General features: G+C 43.1%; 1 protein-coding gene across 1 annotated transcript in view; it reads right to left on the reverse strand.

The window, feature by feature from the left end:
• Positions 1 to 24,188, reverse strand: part of LOC110385059 (E3 ubiquitin-protein ligase Ubr3) — an 80,482-nt gene that overhangs the window by 41,425 nt on the left and 14,869 nt on the right. The window contains exons 2-4 of the mRNA XM_038012543.2: positions 11,340 to 11,553; positions 4,307 to 4,432; positions 257 to 395 (exon numbers count right to left, since the gene is read on the reverse strand). Of these exons, the coding sequence (XP_037868471.1) occupies positions 257 to 395; positions 4,307 to 4,432; positions 11,340 to 11,553 (479 nt within the window). The remainder of the gene's footprint in view (positions 1 to 256; positions 396 to 4,306; positions 4,433 to 11,339; positions 11,554 to 24,188) is intronic.

Here is a 24,188-nt window from a genome sequence, read left to right on the forward strand (position 1 = left end):
CTCACTGAGAAGATCCGGCGAGAAACTCAGTGGGCTGTGTCTATGGGTTAATTTACTCGTCGAGCCCTTCGTCGCAAGCGACGGGTAGGACGAAGACGATGACCGATGCTTGAGGTACCTAAAAGCAGGAGGATCGGAAATGACATGGAGTAGCCATCGATGCCGTTAAATTAATACTTTACCTCTTCTGCATGACCTGTTAATTGAATTCCAAAACACTTCCCTCATAAAGCAATAAAAATAAAAGCTTTCTTACCTGTGGGTTAATAAGCGCCTTAGTCATGGCCGACCGCATGAGGTCACCCATGTTATTGAACTCCATCAACATCTGAACGTAGCCCTCGCACTCTTGAACCGCAATACGACACCGGTCTGAATTGGTTTGGCTTCCGCTGCTGTAAAAGAACAAGTAGATAAATTTAAAGGAACGACAGAAGTCAGAGTAACAGTACAGAGAGATTGAGATTTTAAAGAGTCGATAAATTTTCCCGATGAAATTATAACAGACTAGACTGTAAAGAATAACAGACTGGTCTTCTAAAAAGCGAGATTTGATCCTGTCCTTATGGGGAAGATAAGTTGCCATGGATTTTGAAGACAACTAGAGGTTCCCAAAAGAATACTATAAATTATTACTGGTGGTAGGACCTCTTGTGAGTCCGCGCGGGTGGGTACCACCGCCCTGCCTATTTCTGCCGTGAAGCAGTAATGCGTTTCGGTTTGAAGGGTGGGGCAGCCGTTGTAACCATACTTGAGACCTTAGACCTTATCTCAAGGTGGGTGGCGCATTTACGTCGTAGATGTCTATGGGCTCCAGTAACCACTTAACACCAGGTGGGCTGTGAGCTCGGGATAGCACACAAGTGAAATTTATTCAAAGAGACATTTCTTTGTTTCAAAAATGTTTACTTGTCCCGTACCAGTTTTACTGGTGGTAGGACCTCCAAGTGTCCGCGCGGGTAAGTACCAACCACGATGCCTATTTTAGCTGTGGAGCAGTAATACGTTTCGGTTTGAAGGGTGGCGCAGCCTTTCTAACTATACCGAGACCTTAGAACTCATATCTCAAGGTGGGTGACGAGATTTACGTTATAGATGTCTATGGGCTCCGGTAACCACTTAACACCAGTTGGGCTGTGAGCTCGTCCACCTATCTACGCAATATGTTAAAAATTAAAAAAGAGGCAAGATATCTAGTAAGTATTATTCCGTTCCTGGACTAAACATTTCACGGATGGGCCGTAGCCGGGGGGTCAAAGAGCCGTATGTTGCCGACCACTGGTTTAGTGCAATTAGAAAATGTAATAAAAACCGTGCTTTTCGTGAACCGGCAGTTAAAAAGACGACAGCTGGCGCCGATATTGATTCATCCAAACAGTTCATGCGCAAGATTTAGGTGACATCTCGCAACTTGTATATTCACGCCCGCGAATTACACGGTCCAAAATAATCGAATGCGTGGGCGGCTTTAATTTACGAGAACGTATCGCAGACAACATAAAACAAAAGACTTTTCTTATTACTAATATCGGATTTCTCTGGAATCAGAACTCTTTGCTTCTATGCAAACGACAGCGAACTTTTAAGTGGATAACAGAACTATTTAAAAGCGTTTAGACATAGAGTCCGATTAACACCAAATTTGCTATTACGCGATTACTGAAGCATTTCGAAAACTCAATCTCAACTGTAAGTACACCAGGACCGGATAAAAGGGTCGCGAGCCCGTACCAAATGTCAATAGTAGGCCCTTAAATTGCATTCCGAATATTGGTGGGCTAGAGAGCCTAACCGTAGTCGTACATATGGACATGTGATAAGACGAAATGAAAATGAGGTTGAAAAGAGTGTGTTAACTATGAATGTGGAAGTATAAAGAGGAAGAGGTAGACCTAAGAAGAAATGGATGGAATGCGTGAAAGACAGGAGAAGGGCAGGAGAATGAATGATGATGATGATGATACAATTATAGTATGGTCACTATAGAGATGAAAATAGATATCAAATATGAGGATTTTTTGTTGTTTTGGGCTTAGCAGGAGCTGGACCATAGCATTGGCTATTTCCGGTCACATATGTTTAATCCGGCACTGCACACACTACACTAACACCGAAGAACTCTTAATAATTGACTCCTAGTGTTAATGATTGAAGTGAATTACGAATTGTAAAGTGTTCTCTGAGTGTTAAATAGAACTTTTATCTGTACTTCGGTAGAATTTTTATTTATTCCGAGCCCCAGCGCGTAACAATATACTTCATTTTGTAGCTATAGTCTAGCAGAAGATGTCACGGTTTACTTGGTATTATAATTTGCGTAATTACTGGTAGTAGGATCTCTTGGGATCCGCACCACGCGGTACCTACCGTACCACCACTCTGCCTATTTCTGCCGTGAAGCAGTAATGCGTTTCGGTTTGAAGGGTGGGGCAGCCGTTTTAATAACACTGAGACCTTAGAACTAATATCTCAAGGTGGGTGGCAGCATTTACGTTGTAGATGTCTATGGGCTCCAGTAACCACGTAACACCAGGTGGGCTGTGAGCTCGTCCACACTATTAAGTAAAAAAAAAATTAAACAATTATTAAGTGGCTGTCGAAGTTCACATGAATGCCATCAAAGCATTAAAAAAGTTATCATAAATAGGACGTGAACGCTTCAAACGTTCGGTTCGTTCGGTTATAACTTATTCATATTTCCGGCCGCAGCAACGCGCGTGCCCATCTCACTGAATAAAGGCTCATCCTTACTCGTAACAAACAGGTCGAATATTTATTGTACTTTAAGTTATTTGACTTGTATCTATAATCTCTAAAACTGGTTAGATAGAACGTATTCGTCAAAATTCAAATAATAAACATTACGATTTCACAACTTATCCACTTTTCATTTTAGACGAGATTGGAATCTTGCATATTATTATGCGGTCTAAAATAAAGTGTAATAAGATATAAAACAAAAACCTTTTGCTACACGAGAAATAAAAGGTTCACTGAACTTGAACATTCACAAGAGTAGATTATGTAGAACCACTAATATGAAGTATATTGTCGTCATCATTATCAGCTCACATGAGTATATACCTTGAGATGGTATGGACATGCGATGAGACGAAATGAAAACGAGGTTGGTAAGAGAGTGTTAACTATGAAAGCAAAAGGATATAGAGGAAGAGGTAAACCTAAGAAGAAATGGATGGATTGCGTGAAAGACGATATGTGTAAGAGGGGAGTGAGCGAAGAAATGGTATATGATAGAGGAGTATGGAAGGAAAAAACATGTTGGGCCGACCCCAGGTGACTGGGAGAAGGGCAGAAGAATTATGATTAGTATATACTTTATTATGAGACCACTAATGGTAGGATGTAGACGAGGGTACTTACTACCGTCCTACCCATTTCTGCTGCTAACGTATCCCAGCTTTAAAATATTCTCTACCTACAATAGTACTGATAGTTATACATTCCCACCTCGTCCATCGAAGTGATAAGCCAAAATTTATGTTTTACGAACGTTCTAATATCGCACGCAATGTAAGACAATTGAAAATAAACTGACGCGCCGGGTTAACGGCCTCTAGGGAACGCGGGCGACGGCTGTGATCTTATATTGAGGGTTCACAAATTCCAGTTCAAATCTTTTGTGTCAATTACATTAAAACATAAATAAATGCCAAAAAACGTGTTATCTCTACTACCGGTTCCAAAAAACATGCACAGTCCTCCAAAGAACCGGCGAAACTAACTCGGCGGTCTAGTCAGTTACATAAAAAATATATAGTCAAATTATTTTACTAAGACAAGTTATTTGTGCTTATTTTAGTTACTTTGGGCTAGTACTTTATTTGAGGTTCGCCAAAGCGAACGTGAACCATACTTGTTGCCTTTAATACACGAGCTTGATCCATTTATGGAGCTTCCTGTGAACTTCTATACCATTCTAGAACCTCCTTACTTTTAAAATGCACATGATAGTCTTTTATTTATTTATTGGATAGATGGGTGGACGAGCTCACAGCCCACCTGGTGTTAAGTGGTTACTGGAGCCCATAGACATATACAATGTAAATGCGCCACCCACCTTGAGATATAAGTTCTAAGGTCTCAGCATAGTTACAACGGCTGCCCCACCCTTGAGCCGAAACGAATTACTGCTTCACGGTAGAAATAGGCGGGGTGGTGGTACCTTCCCGTGCGGACTCATAAGAGGTCCTACCACCAGTGTCTCTTTCTTTCCTCAAAGGAAGTAAGTTATGGTGCGTAACGTTATTCAGGCGATGCCAGTAAGCTACGAAGTAAAACCGACCTGTTCTCCCTGAAGTGCTGGAGCAGCCGTAGTATGAGCCGCGGCATCATCGCTTCAGCAACACACATCAGTTCCGCGGGAACGGTGCCGGGCCGAGGACATTTATTACCGTGGTTACTGCAGAATCTGTAACAATAATGTGACATATGAACATACTTCTTTTAGCTCAGTATGTACGAGTATGTAACGGAATCTTTGCACGCCATTTTCAGACTTCAAGGACGATCAATTTCAAATGTTGCACACGAATCATGACTTGGAAGGTATCACCACCCTGCTTATTTCTGCCGTGAAGCAGTAATGCCTTTCGGTTTGAAGGGTGGGGCAGCCGTTGTAACTATACTGAGATCTTAGAACTTATATCTCAAGGTGGGTGGCGCATTTACGTTGTAGATGTCTATGGGCTCCAGTAACCAATTAACACCAGGTGGGCTGTGAGCTCGTCCACCCATCTAAGCAATAAAAATAAAAAAAATAAAAAAAGCAGCGTCTATTTGCTATAGTACAGTCTCGAATGGTGGATTTCTTCGGACACGTTTCACGACGAGATGGCCGGTCCATAGAACGCCTCGTTGTACAGGAAAGCGTTCATGGTACAAGACCGCGCGGGAGGCCACCAATGCGGTAGACCGACCAAATTAAAACCGCAGTGGGAGGTCCCCTAAATGAGTGCAGTAGAATGGCCTCGAGCAGGGAGAGATGGCGCGACATCGTGAGACGTATCAAGTCTGCCCCTTCCAACACTACATCACGATCACGACCACTCTGTCAAGAGTGACACGATTGAGAAGAAGAAAATTAATAGAACTTTTCAACGAATAGAGTGCATACATAATCAATACCTGCATTAAGACCGCGTTCGTTCAGTATTCAAAGCGACAAGTACCTACTTAGTCATTCAGGTCAAGTTCAGTACTTATTGCTATTGTATTTGTGTATGTGTTCGGTGCAATGCGGTGTTTAGAGACATGCAGTCTGTACGAGTCTGTTTAATGTGTGATAAATTTGAATTTCAAAGCAGCAAGTGAATTTTGATGCCGGCGAACTGCGTATTTCAGTTGCACGTTCCGGTTTAAGCCGGAAAAACGATATAATTCTGTGGGTGGCGGTGTTCGTCTTTAAGGCATCTATCGGTTCCAGGTTCCAGTACCTCCTTGTAATCAATCGGGACCAGAGCTCGCTTGTCTGACTGAAGCAACAACAATGCTAGATTACTTTAGATTACTCTTACTGGTGGTAGGACCTCTTGTGAGTCCGCACGGGTAGGTACCACCACCCTGCTTATTTCTGCCGTGAAGTAGTAATGCGTTTCTGTTGGAAGGGTGGGGCAGCCTTTGTAACTATACTTGAGACCTTAAAACTTATATCTCAAGATAGGTGGCGCATTTACGTTGTAGATGTTTATGGGCTCCAGTAACCACTTCACACCAGGTGGGCTGTGAGCTCGTCCACCCATCTAAATAATAATAATAAAAAATTTTTTTGGCAAAAAATTGAGTCTTATCCAAGAATGCATATGTAACTCGTTAACCATAAAACAAGTCTTTAATGCATACAATGACCTTACAAGGAAAACTTATATCAATGTTGTTTCAATTTCGCCTGAACGGAGTCTTTGTGTTATCTACGTGACGTTAAGACGTTGGCAGACGACTTCGCGGTCCAACTGTCGTTCAGGAACTACCGTAGACAGATTACAATCACAACTTCGATCGCATTATCCCCCTCGAGACATATAAGATTGAAGTCTTAATTCATCACTACATAGTATAAAACAAAGATGCCTTCTCTGTCCCTATATCCCTATGTATGCTTAAATCTGTAAAACTTTTTTTTTTATTACCTTTGTAGGCAGACGAGCATACGGTCCACCTGATGGTGAGTGGTTACCGTCGCCCATGGACTTCAGCAATGCCAGGGGCAGAGCCAAGCCGCTGCCTACCACTTAATACTCTCCACAAGCCTCGTTTGAAGAAGGACATGTCATAGCACTCGGGAAACACCGTGGAGGGGAGCTCATTCCATAGCCGGATACGGACTACGCAACGGATTTTGATGCGGTTTTTTTTAATAGATAGAGTGATTGAAGAGGAGTGTTTATTTATATGTATAATAACATCCATTAAATAGTGGAGAAATCAATAATAAATTACAGTTTCTGAAGCGAAGCAAGGGCGGGTCGCTAGTTAAATATAATCTACAAAAACCATTCCAATAGAAAGGCACAATTAAATTACAATTTTGTGTGAAAAAACAAATATCAAATATGCTTCTCATTTATTTCTTTAACGGATAAACGGTAGCATTTTATGGGATCTAGTAATCAACTTAACACTAGACGAGCCAGTTCATCCAGCTATGCAATATACAAAATAAGCTAAAGTAAAAATGTCAACGACGTCCTATTGGTTCTAAATTTTACAACAAACAAAAAAACAACCAGAAATTCGAATAAAAACAAAGAGACGCGGAAATGAGATGGTGCTATTTGAGATTATTCAAGATAGAGAGAAACGGTGAACGACCTTCAGAGATCGTGTCCCTCGGCGACTCGACCCAGACCTTCCGACCTTGGGTATAGCACGAAGCGTTACGTCACACGGTTACGTCATGCGCATCACAATTTTAGGGAGATAAGTCACGCTTCGACTAAAAATATTTTCGTCGCTTTACCTCAATATAGACGTGAAGTAATATTCATTAATTATAATGATCGTATCTCTATTTTTAAAGTATAAACAGACATTTTTGTTTTTGTATTGGAAATCAACGCAGCGAAACTTAAGATATCCCATTCCCAATTTAATTTTAATTTTTTTTATTGCTGAATTGATTTAACGAATTCACGGCCAACCTGACGTTAAGGGGTTGCCGAAGCGCATAGACATTAGTACGTAAATGCCGCCACCTACCTTGAGATATGAGTTCTAGGGTCTCAGTTTTTACAGTACAACGGCTGCCGCACCCTTCAAACCGAAACGCATTACTGCTTCACGACCGAAATAGGTGGGGTCGTGGTACCTACCCGTGCGGGACTCACAAGTCATCCTACTACCAGTAATTACGGAAATTATAATTTTGCGGGTTTGATTTTTATTAAACGATGTTTTTCCTTCACCGTGGAAGTCAATCGTGAACATTTGTTAAGTGCGTATTTCATTAGAAAAATTAGTATTTGCCTGCGGGACTCGAACACCGTTGCATCGCGAGATACGAATGCACCTAACGTCTTATCCTTTAGGCCAGGACGACTTAAATACGACTGTCAGAAATTGTGAACGCAACTGGGTTAGTTGTTATGCATGGTATACCAAAGAAACTGGACCAACATAACAAACATCTTATTGATCCTACAGTTAAGACGAAGACGCAGAGGTCCAAATTGTTGGGATACGTTTTCGATACATATAAATATGGGACTGGTATTTCAAAACACATACCCAGAGAAGATGGAGTATTCTGCAATGCGACAGAACAAAGTTATTATAATAACTAGCGACCCGCCCTCGCTTCGCTTCGGAAACATTAAATTTTATTATTGATAGCCGAGTCCCGCGATGTTACCCGCGGTTATAGTCTTACCTCGGGAAACGCCTCGGGGCAAAGCTAGTCTAAAAAGAGTAGCCTATGTTACTCCTTATATCATCACCTACCTATCAATGAAAGTCTCGTGAAAATCGGTCCAGGCGTTCCAGAGATTAGCCGGAGCAAACATAAAGACAAAAATTGTAAAAAATGTTATTTTCGTGTATATACCGTATAATATATATATATTCATATGCATATAGTAAAAAGTGGTTATTTCTATATTACAAACAGACACTTCAATTTTATTTATATGTATAGATGACAACTATTAGCGGACACCGTCTATGGAGCTAGTTGACAGAATCAATAATTATTTCAACACGAGAAAACTTGTTAATGAAATATTAAACTTTCAACGACAATGAGGAACTTTACGGTTTAGCATTCAGCATTTTCATTAGAAGTAAAAACATGGTAGGCAGCGGCTTGGCTCTGCCCCTGGCATTGCTGACGTCCATGAGCGACGGTGACCACTTACTATCAGGTGGGCCGTATGTTCGTCTGCCTACAATGGCAATATAAAAAAATATAAAAAAAATAAAAAAACCATGGGAAAACTTATGCAGGCCATTCCTGTATGAGCAAAAAGTCAGATTTCAATTCCCTAGTCCTATACTCAACACGGAGATCATGATCGCTTTGGTTGAAACGGAAACATGAACGGTTTTGCCATTTACAATTCAGAGGCCAGAACAGCAGGGACGATTCTGTATCTGAACAGCGACCCCGAGAGGCACGCAGTCCACGACCGAGCCACGAGCTAGTTTTAAATTAGACCATGAATATTGATCGTTGTACGTTTAATAACCCTGTTATATTTGTATCGATCAATAAGACGGCGTCTGGTCACATTTAACGGCGCGTGATTCCTTCCAAACTAGTTTAAAACGTTTTAACTTAGATTCTTATTAGTTTATCGACCAATTCTAGCGATCAACTCACAAGTAGTATCACATATATTTTTCTGACTCGACTACAGAAATGTTGATAAAAGCTATGTGAGCCGTGTTCAACTTATCTAATATTAGCTAATATTAAGATTTGCCTACATCGTTTTGTTTATTGATTGGCCTGTTGGCGCAGTGGTTAGCGCCTCTGACTTATCTTATATACCTATAAAATTCTCGTGTCACAATGTTAGTTGCCATACTTCTCTGAAACGGTTTGACCGATTTTTATGAAAGTTTATATGCATGTTCAATAGGTCTAAGAATCGGCTACTATCTATTTTTCATACCCCTAAGTGATAAGGGTTGTCCACCCCTAACATTTATTTTTAATTTTTTGGAAAAAAAAATTTTGTTATACTTAATGAATTTTGTGGTTGCCTCTTTCACTCATTTACCACATCCTTACACACTTACAATAAGTTAGTTCTTTTTTTCTACACTAAAAATTCCCTAGAAATCTTATATATGGCAAAAAAAACGTTTGCCGGGTCAGCTAGTTGATATATATTATACTCTAATTATGCAAAAAGTTTTCAATATGGAGTTTGAGAATAATCCTCAGCCTTTGGTATTTCTAATATCCATGTGGAAAGGCGAGTATTTAACATCAGATGAACTGTACGCTTGTCTGCCTACAATGGCAATAAAAAGCTGTTCTTAATTTGACAGAGCTCTGTCATTTACGTTCAGATTGCTTTTTAAGGAACTATAAAAATGTTGTTCATCGAATTTTTTAACGTAAATATTTTCTGATTTTCTTGTTTTTTTCCTACCTATTCTAGTAGCCTCCAGGGGCTATACTAAATTAGTATATTACTAAATTAGTATTAGTATTAGTAGCGAGTAGGTGAGCTCACGGAACTGTAACCTGACGACGTTGCTACACTAACCCTAGCTAGAGCGGTGCTTCACAGAATCTACCACCGGATCAGAAACGCGACCCACTGAGGTGATCCAACGAGAAGCTCAGTGGGCTGTGTCTGTAGGTTAATTTACTCGTCGAACTCTTCGTCGCAAGCGATGGGTTCGACGAGAACGATGACCGGCTTTTCTTTTGCTGGATGATTGTAAGCTGCACGAACAAGCAATCTTACGGTTACAACTGAAAAGTGACAAATTATCGTCGCACGGAGGATCGTTACCAGCGAGAAGTTCAGTAATGTATTTAAAAAAGAAACAATGGTTATTGCAAGTAAAATTAATTCCCTCTCCAAACTGCTTAACGTATTTTTTCTCTTATCTTCTATATTCTTCTTTTATCTTCTATATATATAAAAAATAATTGCTGTTCGTTAGTCTCGCTAAAACTCGAGAACGCCTGGACCGATTTGGCTAATTTTGGTCTTGAATTATTTGTGCAAGTCCATAGAAGGTTTAAAAGGTAGATAAATATGAAAATGCTCGGAATTAAATAAAAATAACAATTTTGTTTTTGCCTTTGATGTGTCCCCCGTCGGAGGGATTCCTTTTGTTTGTTTTAAGTTTATTTTATACAAAAGCTTAGGTCTTTTATTTATCAATTGAGGCAATACGAAGTCTGCCGGGTCAGCTAGTCGATTTATAAATATTTCTATTGAACAAAATGGATATAAATAAATTCCTTAAGCGGCCAGCAATAACAATTCGCAGATACATATTTATTAGTTGCGTAGGACTCCGGTTCCTGTTTGCTGTATGTACCGAACCGAGATTGGTAGGTCGCGGTGACGTCATCACGCCCTCGCTCAATCCCAGGCCAACGTTTGACTCAGACAAGACCTGGTAATTTAGCTAGCCGCTGAATAGATCTTGTCTTGTAAAATTTTAGTATATAGCGTCCGATATATAGAAACGATGCTCGTAATTCGATGTGTAATTGTACTAAGCATTCTTTAATTCTTAAAAATATCTTTAAACGAGCAATTCTTGTATATATAATCTGAATCCCGGAAACGGCTCGTATATATAATCTGAATCCCGGAAACGGCTCCAACTATTTTCATAAAATTATTTTCTACATTTTCAACTATTTTCATATACAGGGAATTTCGGGGGCTATAAATCGATCTACCTGCGATTCATATTTCATCATTTTATCAATATGTGATTTGTATTTAAATATAATTTCTAAAAAACACAATTTATCAAAAAAAAAAGGTCATTATCTAGTTTTTATTTTAAATTTTTTTTTAATTGCCCTTGTAGGCAGACGAGCATACGGCCCAGCTGATGGTGAGTTGTTACCGTCGCCCATGGACTTCAGCAACGCCAGGGGCAAAGCTGAGCCGCAGCCTACAGATTAATACTCTCCACAAGCCTCTTTTGAAGAAGGACATGTCATGGCGCTCGGGAAACACCGTGGAGGGGAGCTCATTCCGTAGCCGGATGGTACGTTGCAAAAAAGACCTCTGGAAACGCACTGTTCTTATTATATTTCCAATAAATGTACCCACCTCACCAGTGGTTCTTTCTTAACGTTTTCATATCAATAATAAAATACATATTAAGAAACTCACCCGTCTTCCTTCATGACGGACTTATCACCACAGTCGCAAGCGCCACCGGCCTGCGATAGAAACATGTTGAAGTCGTGCGTGGAGTGATCGCCTCGGTGGAAGCATTCTCTGCATATCGACATGCAGGGCGATATACCGCACGTCCGACAGCGGTAGGCGACCACGCGCGGTATCCAAACTAGGCCGCACTTGTCATGTTTGTCGTAGCTTCGCACTGTGGACAATAACACAGATATTAAACTAACAATAGAAAACAAGACAATAACATTTGACTGGAGGACTGGAGAGAGACGATCAAAACTTGTGTCTGAAGTGGATAACTCTCTGGGGCGAGTCTCCAAAGGGGGTGAATTGAACTTGGTTCAATTCAACCCGTTAAAGACACAAGTTTGCGCGTTCACTGCGAAGAAGGACCCCTTTGTCATGGCGCCGCAATTCCAAGGAGTATCCCTGCAACCTTCCGAGAGTATTGGGATACTTGGGGTCGACATTTCGAGCGATGTCCAGTTTCGGAGTCATTTGGAAGGCAAAGCCAAGTTGGCGTCCAAAATGCTGGGAGTCCTCAACAGAGCGAAGCGGTACTTCACGCCTGGACAAAGGCTTTTGCTTTATAAAGCACAAGTCCGGCCTCGCGTGGAGTACTGCTCCCATCTCTGGGCCGGGGCTCCCAAATACCAGCTTCTTCCATTTGACTCCATACAGAGGAGGGCCGTTCGGATTGTCGATAATCCCGGTCTCACGGATCGTTTGGAACGTCTGGGTCTGCGGAGGGACTTCGGTTCCCTCTGTATTTTGTACCATATGTTCCATGGGGAGTGCTCTGAGGAATTGTTCGAGATGATACCGGCATCTCGTTTTTACCATCGCACCGCCCGCCACCGGACTAGAGTTCATCCATACTACCTGGAGCCACTGCGGTCATCCACAGTGCGTTTCCAGAGGTCTTTTTTGCCACGTACCATCCGGCTATGGAATGAGCTCCCCTCCACGGTGTTTCCCGAGCGCTATGACATGTCCTTCTTCAAACGAGGCTTGTGGAGAGTATTAAGCGGTAGGCAGCGGCTTGGCTCTGCCCCTGGCATTGCTGAAGTCTATGGGCGACGGTAACCACTCACCATCAGGTGGGCCGTATGCTCGTCTGCCTACAAGGGCAATAAAAAAAAAAAAAAAGGTAGGGCGAGTCTTGTGAGCCAGCATGAGCAGGTTTTTATTTTATTTAGCCCACCTGGTGTTAAGTGGTTACCGGAGCCCATAGATATCTACAACGTAAATGCCGCCAGCCACCTCGAGATATGAGTTCTAAGGTCTCAGTACAGTTACAACGGTTGCCTAACCCTTCAAACCGAATCGCATTACTGCTTCACGACAGAAATAGGCAGGGTGGTGGTATCTGCCCGTGCGAACTCGCAAGAGGTCACAAGAGGTACCCGCCTGCGGTATTCACCCGACCTCTTATCCTTGAGGCCACGACGACTGCAAAATTGCCGCAAAGCAATAATGTGTCCCACCCAGTTTGAATAGTGGGACCACCGTTAATCTATACAATTGAAGCTTGGATCTCATGTCTCAAGGCGAGTAGCACCGTGGGTGTGTTAACTATGGATCATAAGTTCAATCAAGGTCATTTATCCGAGTAAGTAATAAAATAAAGAGCTAAAGCTTCTGTTCTACTACGCGTATATTATTGAACAAAGCGAAATTTGCATATTTCCAGGGCTGATGCAATCAATATATTACATTGCATTATCTATACTCTATATTATTTATTATTAATATTATAAAGAGGAAAGATTTGTTTGTTTGTATTGAATAGGCTCCGAAACTACTGAATCGATTGGAAAAATTCTTTCACTGTTTGGAAGCTACACTATTCCCGAGTGACATAGGCTATAATCTTTTTTGAAAAACATTAGGGATCCTTACTAAAAGTCCAATAATGTAATCTAAGGTGTAAAAAAATTACCTAAAATATTCTTTACATCGCGTGCCCTGGGAAAACTAGAGATGATAGAATAAAATATGGTACTACGGACTTTGTAGAAAACATTATTATTTAGAAAAAGTGTCGCGACAGCATATGTCTGACTATTATAATTACCTCAAAGATTCCGCTTTAGAACCAGAAGCCAGCGTAGACTTAATGCCTAAAAACTTCTGTTAGTGATAGTAATATAATTAAACCAGTTGGCAAGTTGTGTAGACATACATTGATAGTTAGAACAATTCAAGGCATGTCGGTTTCGTGCTCAATCTTATACCAGTTTAATGATAATGAAGGCACATTGATACTACTACTGGACCAGGTAAAATATATTTTTATTAAAGCCTTTGTTCCGACAAAATACTTAAATTTTACATGCACAATTGTTATTTCATTCGATTAATTATTTAATATGTTTAAACAGTGGTCTTAATATTAATTTAATTACAATATTTAACAAACTTTAGTGAATATTTCTCAAGATTGACACGTTCAATTGTTGTCTATTCTTTTTTCTTTAGCCAAATTAAAAAAATATAGACATAACGAGTTTTTTTATTGCGTTTTAAATTTTCCGACTCTTTAGTCTTTATGTACGAGTCATGCATCGTACAGGGCACGCGCGCATTCACATCAGCACTTTTACATCGCTTTACTCAAACCGTAGTACATATAAAGCGACAGTACACGTCCAGCACTCATATACAGCGGTACTCACCACATATATAGATAGAATTAGTTACTTGTTAGCCAAGTATATTATAAACGCATATTCTTTGACTATCAGTGATTTCTTCTTATCTAAATCTCAAGTTGTGTACGCCACAGTCACTAGCGCATACACTTTATGATCACGGATTTAATAATAATAATAAACAATATATATTTACTAACAATCACGCCACGTTAACTGGTCCCGTGCTAAGTTCTTAAAGAACTTGTGTTACAGGTACCAGATAACGGATATAAATATAACATTTTTATTTTACACATACATATATATAATATATGTACATCCATAACCCTGGAAAATACATTTTATATTTATCATACAAATATCTTTCCTTGGCGGGATTCGAACCCGCGACCCCCTTGTGTAGTGACCATGTCACTTACCACTACACCAGACGGCCGTACGTAGACGACGAGATACAAAATGTACTAAATCGTAGATAGAATTAAACTTGGCTGCATTGATCAAATTTTTTATTAGCTTTCCGTATCAGTAATTCCGAACCGTGAACCGTTCATCATGCGGAACATTTTACGTGACGACTTCTGAAGACTTACTGATGAAGAGTTACTGACATTGATACCTCTTACGTGCGACCAGCATACGCTGTCAGCGTTTTCAGCGCTGTCAGTAAACCTTTTCGGTTTATTAATACGGGAAGGGGCAATAAACGTATTGAGGAAAAAAACCTTATAAAAACTTTTTGTGGAAAAAAATTGTTTATTCTTTCAAGGTGGGTGACGGCATTCACTTTTTGATGTCCATGGGCTCCGGCAACTGCTCCGCAACTGAACCGTGAGGTATTTCACCCACTTAAGTAAGTAAAATAACAATCCCTTAGTCGAAGGCAAACTTATCTTTTCAATGCTAAAAATGTAACGGCAATAAGTATTAGCGTCTTTACGAGTAAGTTATGATTAAGCTTGCAGTGAGCTGGTGTTCCGGTGGTACCATGCGTGGATTTAAGTCATGAAACATTGTCATGTCAAAATCAAGAACAGCGTCATTTCTCTGTTGTCTGTGGGCTTCTGCAACCGTTTTATAGATCAACCTAGCGTTCCGGCTTCTAAATTAGACCAATAATTGTTAAAGTTACCAGCAGTAATTTAAAATACTGAGTCCGGTGTAAAATAAAATATGCGAACGGGGCCTAAAAGGATCTCTCCGTCAACATGCACTCCTCGCGGAACTCGTCACTATGCCCCCAGTCTGTCTTGGATGAGGTCGATCTTATCTAATACACTCGAATGCGGGTTGTTGAACGCCACGGGGGTTTTAGTCGTTTTAACTCCGACAGGCTATCGATCCCAAAGTCTAAAATGACTAGGTGACTTCCTCGTTACCTAAAAAATATACTTATTCCTATCCTACGAAACGACTTTGCTCTACTTCAAATTAAAACAATTAAACCACTCGAGGTTTTATTTCTATAACCAATATTTCTTGAGAATGGGAATGAATAGTAAATTGAAAATTTTACATCAGGCGGATCGTGATCGGAGCTTTCCTAAAAAGTGAAATCGCCTTAATATGGACTTGGGGCTTGGCAAATTTATAATACTCCCCACGATCAGAAAACCTTCCGATCAGCAATGAATAAAACACGGTATGACTGCTTCTCAGTGGGTCGCGTTTCCGATCCGGTGGTAGATTCTGCGAAGCAATGCTCTTGCTAGGGCCAGTGTTAGCAATACTCCGGTTAGAGCCCCGTGAGCTCATCTACATGTTAGGGTGAAGCTGAAATAGCCTCTCAAGGCTATCAGCATTGGTAGGAAAAAAGAAAAAAAAACTGCTTAACCCTAGGGATGCTGAAAGCCCGCCTACCCAAAGAGTACAATAGAAAAAAGTATTTGCTCGTATATAATATTTTAGATTTCATCTAGCCGGTCCGCCACACATGGGTCTAATTAAAATCTAAACAAACAATCTAAGGTCCCACTTTAGCAGACAAAAATATTTACGAAAATCAGTCCAGCCGTTTTGAGAAATTCTACTCAAAAACAAACTGACGTACCTACAGAATTACACATATAGAAAACAATAGTACCTAATGCATGAAAATAAATAATGCTTCTAATGATACTATAGTTCAATTATACAATTTACAAAAGATAACTGTAAATATGTGTTCAAATATAATTTGGCACTGGACCAGAAAACAGAGTTATTTCGTTTGCAGCGCAAAATTTCGGTTTCAACTTGAAATTTAATATTATCTGCCTGAAAATAATGTGTAGCGCTAGCTATCATAGAATAGAAAAGACGTGGTAACAACCTGAATTGCGTAAATGACATTTAAAAGATAAGTATAAATAATATAAAACTTTTATACTGGTAGTAGGACCTCTTGTGAGTCCGCACGGGTAGGTACCACCACCCTGCCTAATTCTGCCGTGAAGCAGTAATGCGTTTCGGTTTGAAGGGTGCGGACGCCGTTGTAACTATACTTGAGACCTTAGAGCTTATATCTCAAGCTGGGTGGCGCATTTACGTTTTAGATGTCTATGGGCTCCTGTAACCACTTAATACTAGGTGGGCTGAGAGCTCGTCCACCCATCAAAGCAATAAAAAAAACAAGTTCCGAACAATAGTATTCGGACCGCGGGTCTAACGAACAATATTAGCAGCAGCTCGGTGGGAAATTCTCCTACGTATTGAACTCTCTAAAAAACGCTTATAAAGGAATTTGATGGCAGCATAAGATTCGTTAAGATTCTTATTTTATTGTTTAGATGTGTGGACGGACTCACAGCCCACCTGGTCTTAAGTGGTTACTGGAGTCCATAGACATCTATATAAATAGATATAAGTTCTAAGATTTCAATATAGTTACAATGGCTGCCCTATCCTTCAAACCGAAACGCACGGACTCACAAGAGGTCCTACCGCCAGTAAAAAATTCAATTCATATTGTCCTTATCCTACTCAATGATATCGGCAGGCCTTTCCACATATATTGTGGCTATACTGAACGTAAATGATGAACGTTTAGTAACAGAGCTACAACTATAGAGCGTCTAAACAAACCGGTTGCGAAATCAAATATTCTGTTTTCAATAGAATCATAGCGTTAAATGCTTTAGGACGGTGTTTGAAAATTCAGATAGTTAACTCGTTCCTCGTTAACTGACCCGCGAATTCCCATAATCATTAAACTACGTAGACCGGTTTCTGTGTTAATTCATCTTATCTTAATATATGTACGTGATGATCTTATTGGTAATCTATACTAATCTATACTTCTATACTAATATTATAAAGAGGAAAGATTTGTTTGTTTGTTTGTATTGAATAGGCTCCGAAACTACATAATCGATTTGAAAAATTCTTTCACTATTTGGAAGCTACACTATTCCCGAGTGACATTTGCTATAAACTTTTTTGAAAAAAATTAGGGATCGTTACTAAAATTCCAATAATGTAACCCAAGGTGAAAAAAGATTACCTAGAATATTATTTACATCGCGTGTCCTGCGAAAACTATTGATGATAGAATAAAATAATGTACTACGACTTTGTAGAACACATTATTATTTACAAAAAGTGTCGCGACAGCATATGTCTAACTATTATAGTGGTGCCGCAATAAGTGTTCTTTTATTTTAAAAAATAAAACGTCAAACATCGTTGAAATTTTTGTTAAATACCCGAGCGGGCCGCTAGTCATTGATAATGTGAGCACTGTTTTTTCTTAGGTTTTTAGTTTTCATTATGTGATATGATTACGAAGGTTTAATCTTTGAAGTCTGTTTAATCAAAAGTAAACTTGATTTAAATTTAATTCGTTCATTCCTTGTTCGTAACAAGATTCTGAACATTACAGTAAGGTGATGTAGCGAAAGCATTAACATGAAGTATTCAAAGAACGGAAACAGAGGGACGTTCAATACAAACCAGATTGATCTCATTTGTAGGTATGTCAAGTGTGACTTGACATCCTTGGAACTAGTTTTCAATAATGTTTATTATGCTAAGCCCCAACATTGACACGCTATATGGATCCTTGAACGATGTTAGCCAGTCGAGGTTGCCAACACTGGGAAGTCTTCAAAGCCGTGTGCATTGAGCACGTCAATATCACTTATGCAATGTACAAACATTCATCTAAACTAACTTGATAACTAAAGGTCAGCCTGGTCTTAAATGAGTACCGCAACTGTTTAACTCTTTGGTTCCTGAAAGCGGGTTAAAAACCACGCCTGAGGGCCACCACTGCAGTGGCTGCGACGAGGATACGGCGAAGCATACGCTTTAGTACCGCCCCGCATTCGGGGAGCAACGCCGCGTCCTCGTCGCCAAGATAAGACCGGAATTGTCGCTGCTGACCGTCGTGGCTACGATGCTCGGTAGCGACGAGTCATGGCAGGTGATGCGCGACTTTTTTTTTTTGTAAGAAAGGATTAGTGGTGGCCCGGAGGCCTTTTCATTTTCACCAGGATAGGTGGTCGAACACGGGCTCAGCCAGGATGGGATTTGCTATCAGCTGCCTGAGCGTTTCCGTAGGAGACCTAACAACTCAGGCGCAGCTGCTTCGCGAATGTATCTATTACCGGGTCGGAATCATGACCCACTGAGAAGATCCGGCGAAAAATTGAGAGGGCTGTTGTATAGGTTAAGTTGCATGTCGAACTCTGCGGAGTTCGACGATTACCGTAACCAGAGTCCCTATTTCTGATCTTAGTGCTAGAGCTAAGACATCTAATGCTAGAATTAGTGGATCTGATGGATCCGTAAGGACTTGTTTTTTTTTTTTTTTTTTTTTTTTTTTTTTTTTTTTTTTTTTTTTTTCCGTACCTCTAGCAAACAACAAAGCCAGAGATTCATGTTTACATTTTTTGTTTTGTTTTAATTTTAATTATACTTTATACTCCTGCCCATAAGGGGCTTAAAAACTAGGTCACGCATTCATTCCGAGCCTCTTTATCATACCAGTTCTCGCATTTATTCCTCTCGTACTTTCATTCATTCCATTCATACTTTGCATTCCTAGCTGCGGTTACTAAAAGGAGGGGAGGGGAGTAGGGCTGTTGGGACTCTTTATTTCTATAATTATTTACATTTCCTTATTCTACCTTCAACCTAGTACATGTACACTTAATCCTATTTACTTAAGCTAGGTTATTTACAACAGTAATAATATGTTAAAATATTATATGTTATAAAAAATTCTTATGTTCTATTTCTTTTATTAACCTCCTTTATAATTTTTATAGCATATTTTAGGAACAAGTTCCTCGCACAGGTTTTTTTCATTAAATTGGGGAGTTTTCGCGCATGGAGTCTTTGGCCCAGTTCGACCTCCAAGTCGAATCGTGCTGAGCCAAAGACTGGACACTCCAGAAGCACGTGGGCCACTGACTCGTCGACGTAAGGGTCACAGATGCATGCTGGGCTCTCCTTGCACTTGAACCTGGCCAAGTACTCGGAGAACCCACCATGCCCCGTGAAGGCCTGTGCTACCTCCTTGGTCATTTCGATATTTCTGATTATCCTGTATGCCTCGGACGCGATTGGGAAGTACAGCTTGGTGACTGAGGCCGTTTGTTCGGCGCTGTACCTCCGATCCCATTCGGCGAGCGTGTCCATGCGGATTACACGCTTCGCGAATGAGACCGGACACCGGTCATAGTTGGGTTTCTTCTTCAACCTCAGGGCGGCCGCTTTAGCCAGGGCATCGGCCCTCTCATTCCCCTCAAGTCCCGCGTGAGCCTTAATCCAAAACAAGGAGACGCTCTTGCCCTGCGTTTTGCAGTGACTAAGAGCGCCCCTCATCCGGACCGCAAGGACGTGAAGGGAATCCGGGTCAGCCACTGTCTGAAGGGCCGCCATGGAGTCGCTGAAGATGGCGAAAACGTTCTCTTTTCGCCGGCTGATCTCATTTGCAGCTTCACAAAGGGCCAAGAGCTCTGCCTGGTAGACGGTACAGTGGGGCGAGAGAGCAAGTTTGAGAGTTTTGGCTTCGGCCTCGCCAGTCCAGATGGATAGCGCGGCCCCGACCTTGCCCTCAATCTTGCTCCCGTCCGTAAATATACGCACCTCATATCCTCGATGTTCGAGGTATTGCTCCTCGTCTACCAGGCTTCGTAGCTCCATCCCAACTTGTTCCGCTGGATGAGGCCTCTCCAGTGCCGATGCCACCCGCTCGATATCCCTGTCTCCCAGCACCGGCAGATGCGCCCCCCTCTTGGCCACGTATAGCGAGGCCATCTCGCGTACGCGTAGGTCAAGGGGGAGCACCCCTGCCAGCACCAGTGCTGAGTTCAGGGATACCGTTCGGTAGGCTCGACAGAGCTTCTGTGCGAAGCTACGCTGGACCGCGTTGAGGCGCTTCCGCACTCCCAGTTTGTTTGCGGCCGGCGCCCACGCGCTCGAGGCATACAGGATCACGGGTTCAACCACTGCGATGTATATGGTCTTGATAACTTCGGGGTGCAGACCCCAGCCAACTTTGGCTGCCCTGGTTAGCCTTTTGTATAGGTTTGCGGCTTTAGCGCAAACATTGGCAACATGGGTGTTAAATGTAAGTTTATGGTCGATGGTGAGCCCTAACAACAGTACCTCCTTAGACATGCCAATGTCTACCCCGCCCATGCTCAGGCGCGGGGTGTCATGCTTCAGCTTCCGCGTGATTACCATCGCACAGGTTTTGTGCGGAGCGAATTTCAGCTTGTTCATGACACCCCACGCCCGAACATACTCGAGGGCGGCATTGGCACGTCTCTGAACGTCCATCGCTGTATCCCCGTCGAAGAGGAGGACAACGTCGTCAGCAAACGCCTGGACGTAGTCCCCTCTGGTACTGAGTCCCTTAAGCAGAGGATCGAGCAAGAGGTTCCACAGGATAGGGCCTCCTATGGAGCCCTGGACGCATCCTTTTCCCGTGGCTCTCAGATGTTCGGCGCCCATGTAGCGGACTCCAACCGTCCTGTCGCTCATATAACTATTCATTACTCCCCGTATACCAACCGGGCACGACTCCTCGACGAGCCTCACCTTTATGGCCGGCCACCAGGCGCTGTCGAAGGCCCCCTCTATATCCAGCGAGACCATTAGGATCAGTTTCTTGTCAAGAAGCTTTTCTCTAATGCGTTCCAACAGGGTATATAGGGCGTCTTCGGTGCTCCTCTGTGGCATAAAGCCATATTGGTGAGCGCTCATGCTCGGCAAAATATGGTACTTTAGACGTGCCACTATCATCTTCTCATATACCTTCCCCAGCACAGGCAAAAGGCCAATCGGTCTGTGCGCTTTGGGGGTGGCGTAGTTGTTCTTGCCAGGTTTTCTGAGTATGATGACCGTGGCCGCCTTCCACACCTTCGGGAAGTAACGGAGCTCGAGGCATTTGTTTACGAGCGCCAGGAACAGCTCGGGATCACTGTTGACCGCTTCCTTACAAATGTCGGCGGTCAATCCATCGGCGCCTGGAGCCTTCTTGGGGTTGAAGGACCTCACCGATCTGTCGAGCTCGTGCATGGTGAACGGGGGGTCTCGAGCGCCGCCACTGTCGCTATCTAGTTCAGCGGCTCGCCTCCTCGTCTCGCCATGCCCGGGATCGTCCAAATCGGTAAGGTCCTCCGGATAAAACGTTTCAGCCAAGTACGTGGCTGAACTATCCGCGTCCAGCACTATCCCTTCCCGCTCCATGGGTATGTCTTCCTCCCGTCTCGAAACCCTGCCTATCACCCGATAAATCCCCTCCCACATGCCTTCGCGGTCCTGCCTCTCGCAGAACCCCTTCCAGCTTGCGATCTGGGCCTCTTTTATCGCAGCCCGGTATTTTGCCCGTTCCTCCAGGTACTCTTGCACCACCCTCGGCCTCCGGACCAGTGCGGCACATCGGATCCTCCTCTTTCTGGTGACAACACGCCGTTTCAACCCGGCGAGCTCCTCCGACCACCATGGCACAGAAAATTTCTCCAAATTTTTCTTTTGTGGTATTGTGTGTGTACAGGCGTTTGTAATAGTGTTAGTGTATGTTACTGTGATTTGTTCAATTTCCTGTATAGTGTTAATATTATTTATTGCGTCCCTGTTCAGTGTAGTGCTCAGCAGTAATTCGCCCAGTTTCACACGAAACTGGGCCCAATTTGCCTTTTTCGTGTTGTATATGCGTGTGGTTCTGTGTACTGTATGTCCTTTGGACTTGTGTAAATTAATTTTGAACTCTATACCATTATGGTCGGAACTCGTCAGGTCTTCCAGCACTCGCCAATCGTCCACCAGGCCGAGTACATCCGGTGAGCATGCCGTGATATCGACATAGCTCGTCAGGTGTCGCTCCCCTCGGATTACGTCGAATGTGGGAATTTCGCCTTGGTTGAGGACATGGAGACCGAGCTCGTCGAGGGCCCCCAGCAACGCTTCGCCCCTGCTGTTGGTCGATGGTCCTCCCCACCAGACACTCCTGGCATTGACATCGCCACCGATGATGATGTTGGTGGCTTTTCCTACCTTCCTTAGGTGGTCGAGAAAGGGTTCTATAGGCTTGTCCGGCTCGAAGTAGAGCGATGCCAGCGTGATTTCCCAGGTACCAGTACGAATCCCCACCACCACGATGTTATTGGTGGTGAGTTCTGGGTACTGTATAACGCTAATATTAGCGTCAAAGACGGCTATTGCCGCTTTTACAGTGCCCTCCTCGATCCTGGTATTCTGGAAGACCCTTACGCCCCGGACACCACTCATACTTTTATTGCCACCCACATACGGCTCTTGCAGAAGAGCAGCGATTGCTTGCCGTTTAGTAGCCTCCAACATCAGCTCGGTAGTTGCCAATTTCTGTCTTTGTAGATTTGCCTGGAGTATCCTGTGGGGAGTCCTTTCCGTTGGCATGACCTTAGCAATACGCTACCGAGGCTCTCGCTATCTCGTCCATGCGTTTTCTAATCGGGCAATCACCGCTGAAGGCGCTGTGTACGCAGTGTGCCATCTTGGCCAACACGCAGTTCCTACACTGCGGTTCTTCCGCCGCCAGCCAGTGCGGACACTCTGCCCTGAGATGTGGGCCACCACAGTGGCAGCAGATATCAACTGCTTCCTTACAGAAGCGCCTGCCGTGCCCGTATCCCAGGCAGCGAGTGCATTGCACTAGCGGCGACTGGTCCTCCACTGGCACCGCCTGCATGTCGACCCAGAGGCGAGACTTCTCCAGCGCTCTCCTCCAAACTACCGGAGACGCTGTCAAGACGATGTGATTTGTGTGCGGGTTTCGGGCACGACGCCTAAACTTTACCCCAACCCTAGCCTCTCCGTCGCTGAGGCCGCGAAAAACATCCCCATTTTGGTTCTTCAGGGCCTCCAAAATGTCCTCGTCCGTGTGGACGCTTAGGACTCCCCTCAGAACCAGCATGGGGTCCTTGTTTTTTACTTCCTCAACGACGAGGTGCTTTCCTGCTTTATTTATTTTCTCTTTAATTTTTTCCCGTTGCTCCACCGTTCTACACCCCATAATTATCTTTCTGTCTCTCCCCTTCCTAACCCTCTCTATTTCTATTCCCCCCCCCTTTGCGTCGATTGCCCTGCGCACCTTGTCCATGACCTCGTCCCCGGTGTCCGAGGCCTCCTTCGAGGTAATGACGACGGAGTGCAGTGCTGCCCTCCCTGGGAGGCGCCCACTTGGGGGTCCTGCCGCTACACTCGCGTACGTCATTTTTGAGACGCTCTCCGTCTGCGTTTCCACCGCGCTCCTCAGCAGCTCCAGACTGCGTGCGTTCTCTTTTAAGAGGACGGAGTGCTCCTCCAGCTTCCCCAAGAGCTTATCGCTCATGTCCCTATCGACGCAGCCGGCGTTGGTCGGGGCAGGAGAAAGCTCTAGCCTTGCTGTTTGTGTATTTAGACCACCTAGTCCTCTTAGCTCTGCGTCCAAGGCCTTTATAATTGTGTATAGCTCATCAATCGCATTCGTTACATCCTCCCTGATTTCATTCCTCAGGTTCCGCGATTGACCGATTTTTGTTTTTGCCCTGGTAACGCTGGCTCTCGCTTGTTTTAATCGCGAGGCTTTTATCGTTGTGGAAGGGGAGGGCGGTCCCGGCTCACTTATAGCCACCGGGTGGCTGGACACGGGGGGCGTACGCGCCAGTGCCGTCCTAGGTTTGAGCGGCACTCGCGCGGGTGCACTGGAAGTACCCGGAGT

Source organism: Bombyx mori, chromosome 8 (assembly GCF_030269925.1).
Source record: "Bombyx mori chromosome 8, ASM3026992v2".
Lineage (NCBI taxonomy): Eukaryota > Metazoa > Arthropoda > Insecta > Lepidoptera > Bombycidae > Bombyx > Bombyx mori.